Source organism: Salvelinus alpinus, chromosome 23, assembly GCF_045679555.1.
Source record: "Salvelinus alpinus chromosome 23, SLU_Salpinus.1, whole genome shotgun sequence".
Lineage (NCBI taxonomy): Eukaryota > Metazoa > Chordata > Actinopteri > Salmoniformes > Salmonidae > Salvelinus > Salvelinus alpinus.
Window position 1 is genome coordinate 23,986,867 of NC_092108.1, and position 12,281 is coordinate 23,999,147.

At 42.7% G+C, this 12,281-nt stretch overlaps 1 protein-coding gene across 9 annotated transcripts in view; it reads left to right on the forward strand.

The window, feature by feature from the left end:
* LOC139550625 (adhesion G protein-coupled receptor L2-like) overlaps positions 1 to 12,281 on the forward strand; it is a 132,533-nt gene that overhangs the window by 91,183 nt on the left and 29,069 nt on the right. For 7 of the 9 annotated variants that reach the window (XR_011670095.1, XM_071361632.1, XM_071361633.1 and 4 more), the window contains exons 8-11: positions 813 to 998; positions 4,863 to 4,901; positions 8,799 to 8,982; positions 12,022 to 12,144. Coding sequence is in view for 8 of the 9 variants with exons in the window: in XM_071361632.1 (XP_071217733.1) it covers positions 813 to 998; positions 4,863 to 4,901; positions 8,799 to 8,982; positions 12,022 to 12,144 (532 nt within the window). In the remaining variant the exon portion in view is untranslated. The remainder of the gene's footprint in view (positions 1 to 812; positions 999 to 4,862; positions 4,902 to 8,798; positions 8,983 to 12,021; positions 12,145 to 12,281) is intronic. The other 2 variants (XM_071361629.1, XM_071361631.1) reach the window with 1 other exon arrangement.

Here is a 12,281-nt window from a genome sequence, read left to right on the forward strand (position 1 = left end):
TTGGTCAGCAGTGTCCTCCCATGGCTCCTGGGTGGCAGGCAGGGAGGGAAGGAACAAAACACCAACGTTTCTCTACTTCTTTATCTGAAAGGGAAAAGTGTATTTGTATTAGCATCTTGTTGGTTGCAACACTAAAGATGTGGTTTGCCCATACATTCTGTATTCCGCTGAATGACTTGTAGATGTGAACAAAAATACACATTCAATGCACTTTTCTCTGTAAAAAAATTCTCTGCCACTTTGAATTCCTCTCTGTAGCCTATAGCTTGCAGCATTTAATATTGATTTGAGTTTTAATCAGTATATGATACATTACTTGTATACTGGTCTGACACTGTGATGCCTATCATCCAGAGACGTTGCACCAATGACCCTGAGCCTATTCCTGCTGTGCTGTTTTCTTCCTTTCTCCACATTAAATCAGCAGTATCCATTGTTATCACATAGTTAACATACCACATTCCAGGTACAGATGTAGGATCTTCATTTGACCTGTATTGTCGCAGCTAAATAATCCTGCAGAAACAGGATTTTAACGTTTAGTCCAGTGTTGCATGAGTGGTGGTTAGGCTATTATCTGGTCAAAATGAGGCTACATGGAAAGTGTAATACTGTTAATATAACTGTGTGTTAGTGCGGGTTTTCAGTGAATTTATGCAGTCAAGAAGCTCATCTGCATTTCCTCCGGCGCAGGAAAAGCTGCAGCAACAAAAGAGTGATCAAATCCAGATCTTACATCTGTATTTAGTAAGAAACAAGTAATTAAAAGCTTAAACAGTCCATTAATATTTACGTTTTTTCTCCAACTCTAGATCCGTAGTGGGGAGAACGCGGCTAACCTAGCCAATGAGCTGGCCCACCACACTCAGGGCCCGGTGTTCGCCGGTGACGTCAGCTCATCAGTGCGTCTCATGGAGCAGCTGGTTGACATCCTGGATGCTCAGCTCCAGGAGCTACGGCCTAGCGAAAAGGACTCGGCCGGGCGGAGCTTCAACAAGGTAATATAAAACAATACAGTGTCTTCGGAAAGTATTCAGACCCCTTGACTTTTTCCACATTTTGTTACGTTACAGCCTTATTCTAAAATGTATTAAATTGTTTTTCCCCCATCAATCTACACACAATACTCCATAAACAGTTTTTGAAATGTTATTTATACAAAAAAAAACTTTAATATACATTTACATAAGTATTCAGGCCCTTTACTCAGTACTTTGTTGAAGCACCTTTGCCAGCAATTACAGCATCGAGTCTTCTTGGATATGATGCTACAAGCTTGGCACATCTGTATTTGGGGAGTTTCTCCCATTCTTCTATGCATATCCTCTCAAGCTCTGTTAGGTTGGATGGGGAGCGTCACTGCACAGCTATTCAGGTCTCTCCAGAGATGTTTGATCGGGTTCAAGTCCGGGCTCCGACATTCTTGTCCCGAAGCCACACCTGCGTTGTCTTGGCTGTGTGCTTAGGGTCGTTGTCCTGTTGGAAGGTGAACCTTCGCCCCAATCTGAGGTCCTGAGTGCTCTGGAGAAGGTGTTTTCATCAAGGATCTCTCTGTACTTTGCTCTGTTCATCATTCCCTTGATCCTGACTAGTCTCCCTGTAAGTGCCACTGAAAACATCCCCACAGCATGATGCTGCCACCACCATGCTTCACTGTAGGGATGGTGCCAGGTTTCCTCCAGACGTGACGCTTGTCAATCAGGCCAATCTTGGTTTCATCAGTTCAATCTTGGTTTCATCAGACCAGGCAATCTTGTTGTCTGGTCTGAGTGTCCTTTAGGTGCGTTTTGGCCAACTCCAAGCGGGCTGTCATGTGCCTTTTACTTAGGAGTGGCTTGCGTCTGGCCACTCTACCATAAAGGCCTGATTGGTGGAGTGCTGCAGAGATGGTTGTCCTTCTCCCATCTCCACAGACGACCCAAGCCCCCCCCCCCCCCCCCCGATTAACAGGAGAACAAGTTCTCATTTGCAACTGCGACCTGGCCAAGATAAAGCTAAGCAGTTAAACACATACAACAACAAAGAGTTACACATGGAATAAACAAACATACAGTCAATAATACAGTGGAAAAATCTATATACAGCATGTGCAAATGAGGTAGGATAAGGGAGGTAAGGCAATAAACAGGCCATGGTGGCGAAGTAATTACAATATAGCAATTAAACACTGGAATGGTAGATGTGAGATACTGGTAGAGATACTACCAGTATAAGTAGAGATACTGGGGTGCAAAGGAGCAAGATAAATAAATAAATACAGTATGGGGATGAGGTAGTTGGATGGGCTATTTACAGATGCAGTGATCTGTGAGCTGCTCTGACAGCTGGTGCTTAAAGTTAGTGAGGGAGATATGAGTCTCCAGCTTCTTGTGATTTTTGCAGTTCTTTCCAGTCATTGGCAGTGGGTGCTGCTATGGTGACCAGTGAGCTGAGATAAGGTGGGGCTTTACCTAGCAGAGACTTGTAGATGACCTGGAGCCAGTGGGTTTGGCGACGAGTATGAAGCGAGGGCCAGCCAACGAGAGCGTACAGGTCGCAGTGGTGGGTAGTATATGGGGTTTGGTGACAAAACGGATGGCACTGTGATAGACTGCATCCAATTTGTTGAGTAGGGTGTTGGAGGCTATTTTGTAAATTACATCGCCGAAGTCAAGGATCGGTAGGATAGTCAGTTTTACGAGGGTATGTTTGGCAGCATGAGTGAAGGATGCTTTTTTTTGCGAAGTAGGAAGGCGATTCTAGATTTAATTTTGGATTAGAGATGCTTAATGTGAGTCTGGAAGGAGAGTTTACAGTCTAACCAGACACCTAGGTATTTGTAGTTGTCCACATATTCTAAGTCAGTAGTGATACTGGACGGACGGGCAGCGATCGGTTGAAGAGCATGCATTTAGTTTTACTTACATTTAAGAGCAGTTGGAGGCCATGGAAGAAGTGTTGTATGGCATTGAAGCTCATCTGGAGGTTAGTTAACACAGTGTCCAAAGAAGGGCCAGAGGTATACAGAATGGTGTCGTCTGCGTAGGGGTGGATCAGAGAATCACCAGCAGCAAAAGTGACATCATTGATATATACAGAGAAAAGAGTCGGCCCGAGAATTGAACCCTGTGGTACCCCCATAGAGACTGCCAGAGGTCCGGAAAACAGGCCCTCCGATTTGACACACTGAACTCTATCAGAGAGGTAGTTCGTGAACCAGGCGAGGCAATCATTTAAGAAACCAAGGCTGTTGAGTCTGCCGATAAGAATGTGGTGATTGACAGTGTCGAAAGCCTTGGCCAGGTCGATGAATACGGCTGCACAGTAATGTCTCTTATCGATGGCGGTTATGATATCGTTTAGGACCTTGAGCGTGGCTGAGGTGACCATGACCAGCTCTGAAACCAGATTGCATAGCGGAGATGGTACGGTGGGATTCGAAATGGTCGGTGATCTATTTAACTTGGCTTTCGAAGACCTTAGAAAGGCAAAGTAGGATAGATATAAGATCAAATGAATCTACCACAGATGGACTCCAATCAAATTGTAGAAACATCTCAAGGGTGATCAATGGAAACAGGATGCACCTGAGCTCAATTTCAAGTCTCATAGCAAAGGGTCTGAATTTTGGCTTTGTCATTATAGGGTATTGTTTGTAGATTGATGAGATTTTTATTTTATTTAATCCATTTTAGAATAAGGCTGTAACGTAACAAAATGTGGAAATAGTGAAGGGGTCTGAATACTTTCTGAATGCACTGTATGTGACCCCAGGTATGCTAGTTAATACGAGTGCCATATACTGTATGAACATGCGTGTATATATCTGGGTAGGTAGTATTCCCTCCTCTCCTGCCCCTATCCCCACCTGAGGAAAGGCAGCCCCAGCCCTTAGGGGGAGCTGTGGCTGAGGGTAGGGAGGGAGCATATTCTTCCAGCCATAGCCCCACCTTTTCCTAGAAATTACTGGGTTCTGAAATGCAGCTTTCTCACCTGGCAGCTCTAAGAGCTAATGGATAGCAGCCCCCTGCTAGCCAACACAAAGAATAACTCTCCTCTCTACCACCAGACAGGCAAGAACAGAGCTGCCTTCCCTCCTCCAGAGCACTTACCATGTCTCTCTGAGTGAAAGGCCCAAGCAGGAATCTTAAGGCCTAACTGCCACAGTCATAGAAATGAATGACAGTTTTACAGTGCTATTCAGAACGCAAAGGTGAAAGCAAAGTGGATTTGGACCAAAATGCACATGCGTAGTGTTTTCTTTTGTTACCTTTGTAGCTAGTCATAGACTGAACCTTTCTGTCTATGTTCTGACTGTACTGTCTTACAACAGCACAATGCTACACTCCTTCAGCCACGACTTAGCTAGCTGTGGGAATAATGAATCCGTCTCTTTTGACTGAGACCGAGACAGACCGACAAAGGCTCTAAATAAAACCCAGAGCTGGCAGACTGTTATAACCTCAGTGCCATGGAATCCAAATGACCCCCTCTGGCTTTGTTTATTGTCTCAATGCTTTATAAAGCATCGTTAATGCAAAGCATAGGAATTTAATCTCAGCAATTCCCCCTCTACAACGCTATGCTGTGCAGCTTTGTCTCTGCCAGCCAAGACCTTGTAGTCATGTAAGCTAGATGCATATTCAGATACAGCTTCCGAAACACATTTACAATGTGCTACATAATATATTGTGAGCTTCTTATTTCATCTACCTAACATAAGGTTTATATATTATAATTTCCTTCCTGATTCGAGTTGGGTAAGTGATGTATTTTAGGATATGTGTTTTCTGAAGACACAGACTATCCTCTTTCTTTCCCCTAAGCTTTTTGCTTCCTAATGGTGTTTCTCTTGTTCTTGATCTTCTCTTTGTGTTAAAAAGCTTCAAAAGAGAGAGAGGACTTGCAGGGCATATATGAAGGTACTGTATACCTGCTGGTTCCACATAGACACCGTTGCCTCTTAAAGTATCCACAATATGCTCAGTAGCATTGGTGTCGCTATGCCATTGGCTGTCTGTCCGTCTGTGATGATCTGTTGGCTTGTCTGTATGCACAACGTGTCCACCTTTCTCTCTGCTTGTCCATCTGCCAGCCTGTCTATCTGCCTGTGTGTCTATTAGCCTGTCGGTATGCCCATCCATCTCTCTACCTCTCAACTCACCTGTCTGTTTGTCTATCTGCCTACCTGCCTGTCTGTCAGTCAATATGTCTTGCCTTATCTTTAATATCTCTCCTTCTATCACTTATCTCTCTCTCCATCCCCCTCTCTCTCAATCCCTCTCTCCATCCCTCCCTCCATCTCCTGTCTGCTCCTTGTGCGTTGTATGAGTAATTGCCTTCCCACGGCCGTAATTGTACCTCCCTGTCACCCGTAAGTGTGATCAAAGTGGCAGTGTACCCAGTTTTTCACTTGCTTACACTTTACCATTCTCAGCGTCTCCATGTTCTTCCTCTCGCTGACATTTTTGTGTTTGTCTGATGGATTCATGTTCAGTCCCATTAATGTGTTTATGTTCATATCGGATGTTGGGTCTTTTAATTCCTTTCTCTCTCCATGTCATTTTCCTTTGCTCCGAGTTTATAATGTGAGAGCAGGTCCTGTTGAAAGAAGCGGCTCTGGCGTAAACACAAAGTGGGCCTGTCTTACACGGCACAACCCAGCCTTCTCAGATCTCTTATGTCTCTCGCATCAGTCTCTGTTTGACTGGTCGGCGCAATCTTCACCATGATGAGTTAGGGCTGTTTTTACTGAGGTTTCTTTTACTGTGAAAAATTGGGATATGTCTCTGTCAACTTGATTTAAGGCTGTCTTCTTTATGCATCACCATCCATCAATAGACAATGTTAGTGAAGTCAGCAGCACCACCACCACCCAAGAATGTCCTGTTCGCTGTGGGGCATCTTGGGTAACACCCTTGTGATTGTTGCGTTGTGCGACCTCCACCCAGGCGAGAATAAAAGAGGACTCAATCAGAACAGTTTTTATTTTATTTTAACACTGTCACAAATTAGAGACATGAATTTGTTTCATTTTTTGTTCCTCCTTCACGCCTACAAGGGAAGGGGGGTTCTCGCCAGGAGGGAGGACCGTTGAGTGTTTCTCTGTTTGTCTGGGTGTAATGGTCCTAGGCCTGTAATCACTACTGCTACTCTGACGCTACCCTCTCCTCTCTCTGACACCCCTCTCCTCTCTTGACTCTCTTCCTCTCTCCTCTCTCCTATCCTCCCTATCCCCTCTCTGACTCCCCCATCACAGTCCAATAAAGGACACACCAATAGCGTTTGCCAGCCGAGAGTAATTATCACCTCTGAACAGTGCCTGCCGTAATTTGCGCAGTCAGACATCCAGCAGCGGGTGGTCCCTAAAGCACAGCGCACCCGAACGAACGGCAGATCAACGTTAGATGTTGTGTGTGTGGTCCTTAACAGAGGCTCTATCTATCCCATCTGAAGGGTCAGCACTCCCCCATAGAGAGACACAGACAGACACTATAGGTATCCGATTCAGAGCTGGACTGTAAGCTTATCATAGCTCTATGTAATAATGGTAGCCATGCTGTGTGGTCTGTTTACATGTTGTGGTCATTGGTTAATCATCAATCTGGTTTGATAGCGAGGGACTACAGGGTTTAATCAATGATGTATATAAACCCTGGATTGCTGATGCAATGTATTGGTACTCCCCAGTAGGAGCAGTCCTCCATAGGAATGAATGGAATTCTACGATATTTCAATTAAATGTTTCAAGGACAAAATTACATGTATTTAAGTATTTTTTGTTGTTATACTGGGGACAGCAACATTAGTAATGAAAAAAATTCTACTTAAAAAAAAATGTTTAGCTCACATAAAACAATTTAGAAGTATGCATTAAGGTGTCTGTAATAAAATAAATGTGGCAAAAACAAATATAGATATTAGTAAATGCATTTCTATAGCTTCCAATATTTTTTTTTACAATGCTGGGGGAGTGGTAAGATGGAGGCACGGGGCTTCAACACAGCGCCCGCATCAGTCATCTAGTGTATGTATAAATCATTGTGTTTAATCCCCCCAATGGTTAATCCAGGCAACAGTGTAATTGTGCCTATGGTCAATTAGTGTGTGTGTGTGTGTGTGTGTGTGTGTGTGTGTGTGTGTGTGTGTGTGTGTGTGTGTGTGTGTGTGTGTGTGTGTGTGTGTGTGTGTGTGTGTGTGTGTGTGTGTGTGTGTGTGTGTGTGTGTGTGTGGATGATAATCACAGCTTTGCACTAATTGGTACAGTGAGTGACTTTTTTATTTCCTAATTACCACTATAGTGTAGCCTGGACCTCTGCTGTGGTTAATGGCACCTGTGGTTAAATTGTCTCTGGTTTATTGGGCCATGGGTTGATATGGATTTGTGGGGTAATTATGCCAATGGCTATGTTTATCTGTGGGGTTAGCCAAGCGTTTCTGTGTGGCTATGGATATGCTAAGCTACATAAGAGTCGTCATTGGGGCTTGCGTTAGCGATGCTGTGTGGATATAGATATGCTAAACTACATGGGAGTCATCAGTGGGGCTAGCGTTAGCGATGCTGTGTGGATATAGATATGCTAAACTACATGGGAGTCATCAGTGGGGCTAGCGTTAGCGATGCTGTGTGGATATAGATATGCTAAACTACATGGGAGTCATCAGTGGGGCTAGCGTTAGTGCTGCTGTGTGGATATAGATATGCTAAACTACATGGGAGTCATCAGTGGGGCTAGCGTTAGCGATGCTGTGTGGATATAGATATGCTAAACTACATGGGAGTCATCAGTGGGGCTAGCGTTAGTGCTGCTGTGTGGATATAGATATGCTAAACTACATGGGAGTCATCAGTGGGGCTAGCGTTAGTGCTGCTGTGTGGATATAGATATGCTAAACTACATGGGAGTCATCAGTGGGGCTAGCGTTAGTGCTGCTGTGTGGATATAGATATGCTAAACTACATGGGAGTCATCAGTGGGGCTAGCGTTAGTGCTGCTGTGTGGATATAGATATGCTAAACTACATGGGAGTCATCAGTGGGGCTAGCGTTAGTGCTGCTGTGTGGATATAGATATGCTAAACTACATGGAAGTCATGAACTCTCCTGCACAGGGTCACAGGGACCTCCATTTTGATCAAAATATGATACTTTTTCTAGAAGGTTTGGAATGTTTTGCTTACTTACTGCTTATCAGCCAAGCAGGAAATAAAAAGATTGCCATTGAAAACAAGCAGAATTATCCCCTTCTTTACTTCGACTGCTACCCAAGAAACAAATGCATTCCGTTTTTTGATACCATTTCGCCTCAAGGAAGGGAAAACTGCACATTTCAAGGCCATTATCATCAGATCCTGTTATGGAATATATTCATTGTTAGGGAAGAGGAAGATAATTGTTCTTTGGGAAAAGTAAGATGTTTTAGAACAGGAACTAAGAGAGCAGTATTGAGAAAGAACTGCTCCATTCATTTGAAAAACATTTGGTTTGTGTTCCAACTTCCCCTCTGGCACAGTTTTGTTATTCAAAAGAAAATATATGGGTCTAAACCAGGAAAGTGGGGAGACAACTTCCTTTAGTTTATATTCTGTGACCGCCATGCCATCTTTAAGTGATGTTTTAATTTAAATGTATCTTCATATCATCCTATAATGCCAGTGATCTTATTTATTAAATTGTTTAGTTGTTGATGTTGATTTGCTTGTCCTTGCTTGCCATCTGCATAATATGCCTTCCGTGCCCCCTTTCTGCTGCAGACAGTTGTAGAATTTATGAGGTATAAAAAAGCAACAAACTCTGACATTTGTTTCCACGGATACAGGCCATTGTGGATACGGTTGACAACCTCCTGAGGCCGGAAGCCCTGAAGTCCTGGGAAGACATGAATTCCACGGAGCAAACGCACGCCGCCACCATGTTACTGGATACCCTGGAGGAAGGAGCCTTCGTCCTTGCCGACAACCTGATTGAACCCGCTGTAGTCAAAGTGCCTGCAGACAATATCAGTATGTTTATTTTCTTCTCTCTACCCTCCCTGCCCGTCACTCATAAAAAGGAAAAACGAGACAGACACGTCTGCCAGTTACAATCCACAGTTTAATTATTATTTTAATTGAACTGTGGCTCTGTCTTGGAAGAAAATGACTTTGACCTCAGTAGTAAAATGTGCTTTTTTACAACAGTTTGTTATGTCCAAGGAAGTGGAAGTTAACATTCACAACCATTCTGTAGAAAGATACTGATGTTAGTTTCCGTGGGCTTCTCATTCTAGACAGAAAAAGAACCTGGACAGCTATTCCTCCAGGAGAAAGGCAAAGTGGTTTTTAAAAAGACCACATTTAGTTGAAGTCACAGTAGGAGGTTTGATGTCTCGCTCAGCGCCAGGCAAGCTAATATGTTCTCACAGGCAGTTTATTAGCAATGTGATCTCATTCATTTAAGTCAGCTTTGTGCAGTGAACTGTCATTTTCCCACACAAGCCTCTTTGTTCCATGGTTATGAGTTCCCCGCTCGCCTTGCAAGATGAGCTGTCCAGTCTCCTCATGGAAAATCTAAGAAATCAATTGAATAATTTCATATTCTATATGGTAGCTATATCCTCTAACCCTGCCTTAACCCTTTCTCAGTAAATGGTAAATAGAAGCAGATAAGGAAAAGCTTATACACTGCACCATGCTAATGCAAAATTATCATTTATGTCTATACGCACCATGGATACTTGCATAGTTTATGTGCTTTTAGCACACAAGGCCTCAACAGATTTCTCCAAGCGTGTGTGTGTGTGTGTGTGTGTGTGTGTGTGTGTGTGTGTGTGTGTGTGTGTGTGTGTGTGTGTGTGTGTGTGTGTGTGTGTGTGTGTGTGTGTGTGTGTGTGTGTGTGTGTGTGAGACCAAAGGGGAAAGAAATGGTAAAACATTTTATCTGCAGCAGGTTGTATGGTGGTGTGATCTCTCTCTTTCTCCCTGAGGAGCTCTGTAGACCGGGGTTACAGGGAGCAGCTTAGTGCATTGTTTTTTATAGTAAATAGCGCTGGATGGGATATTGATTGGATTCTGTAGCAGGAACACTGGACATGGCTGCTCTCTTGTTTCACCCTTCCCAACCTTTATATCAGAGCTCTATTTAACACTGTGTGTTGCTATTGAAACCAATGATGTATATAAACACTTAATTGCTGATTCTATGTATTGGCTATTGAGATGCTTTAAAGCCACCGGTCGCCATAGGAATGAATGGAATTCTACAATATTTAAATTACATGTTTCAAGGACAAAATTACATGTATTTAAGTATTTTTGTTGTTGTAGTGGGGACAGTAACATTAGTAATGTAAAAAAATATATATACTTTAAGATTTTTTTATGTATATACAGTACCAGTCAAAAGTTTGGACACAGCTACTCATTCAAGGGTTTCTCTTTATTTTTACTATTTTCTACATTGTAGAATAATAGTGAAGACAACAAAACTATGAAATAACACATATGGAATCATGTAGTAACCAAAAAAGTGTTTAAACAAATCAAAATATATTTTATATTTGAGATTCTTCAAAGTAGCCACCATTTGCCTTGGTGACAGCTTTGCACACTCTTGGCATTCTCTCAACCAGCTTCACCTGGAATGCTTTTCCTACAGTCTTGAAGGAGTTCCCACATATGCTAAGCACTTGTTGTCTGCTTTTCCAGATGGGATGGCGTATCACTGCAGAATGCTGTGGTAGTCATGCTGTTTAAGTGGGAATTCTAAATAAATCACAGACATTGTCACCAGCAAAGCACCATCACACCTACTCCTCCATACTTCACGGTGGGAACCACATCCGTTCACCTAATCTGCGTCTCACAAAGACACAGTGGACTTTTCAACCAAAGGACAGATTTCCACCAGTCTAATGTCCATTGCTGATGATTCTTGGCCCAAGCAAGTCTCTTCTTCTTATTGGTGTCCTTTGGTAGCGGTTTCTTTGCAGCAATTTGACCTTGAAGGCCTGATTTCACGCAGTCTCCTCTGAACAGTTGATGTTGGTGTCTGTTACTTGAACTCTGTGAAGCATTTATTTGGGCTGCAATTTCTGAGGCTGGTAACTCTAATGAACTTATCCTCTGCATCAGAGGGAACTCTGGGTCTTCCTTTCCTGTGGCGGTCCTCATGAGAGCCAGTTTCATCATAGCGCTTGATGGTTTTAGCGACTGCACTTGAAGAGACTTTCAAAGTTCTTGACATTCTCGGTATTGACTGACCCGCATGTCTTAAAGTAATGATGCACTGTCATTTTTTCTTTGTTTTTTTTAGCTGTTCTTGACATAATATGGACGTGGTCTTTTACCAAATAGGGCTTTTTTCTGTATACCACCCTTACCTTGTCACAACACAGCTGATTGGCTCAAACACATTAAGAAAGAAAGAAATTCCACAAATTAACTTTTAACAAGGCACACCTGTTAACTGAGATTAATTCCAGGGGACTACCTCATGAAGCTGGTTGAGAGAATGCCAGGAGTGTGCAAAGCTGTCACTAAGGCAAATGGTGGCTACTTTGAAGAATCTCAAATGTAAACTATATTTTGATTTGTTTAACACTTTTTTGGTTATTACTTGATTACATATGTGTTATTTCATAGTTTTGATGTCATCACTATTATTCTACAATGTAGAAAATAGTAAAAAAAAATAAAGAAAAACTCTGGAATGAGTAGGTGTGTCGCAACTTTTGACTGGTACTGTATATTTTTATGTTTATGTTTAGCTCACATAATATAATTAAAAGTATGCATTAAGATGTCTGTAAAAGAATAAGCATGGCAAAAAATGAATGTAGACATTAATGAATGCATTTCTATAGCTTCCAAAATATTTTTTACACTGGTGGGGTGTGCCAAGATGGAGGTACGGTGGCTTCAACACAGCACCCCCTATCAGTCATCTAGTGTATCTATAAATCACTGATTGAAACGTGATCTTTTAGTAATGTATACCACCAACATTCCCGAATCCTTTTCCCTCCTCCCCCTCTACCTCCCCCTCTTCTTGTCCTTCTCCAGTGCTGGACGTGTATGTGCTCAGTACAGACGGCCAGGTGCAGGACTTCAGGTTCCCCCAGACCAGCAAGGGTGGAGCCTCCATTCAGCTGTCTGCAAACACAGTCAAAGTCAACAGTAAAAACGGTAACTAGGGGGGAATGAATGAATGAATGAATGTGATCATGCTGAAGGAGAATTGTCCTTCACTGAGAAAGTGGCTGAAGGATAGAAATGAGTAGCAATTTTATACGTTCACAATGCCACCGTAAATCTTATTCTGT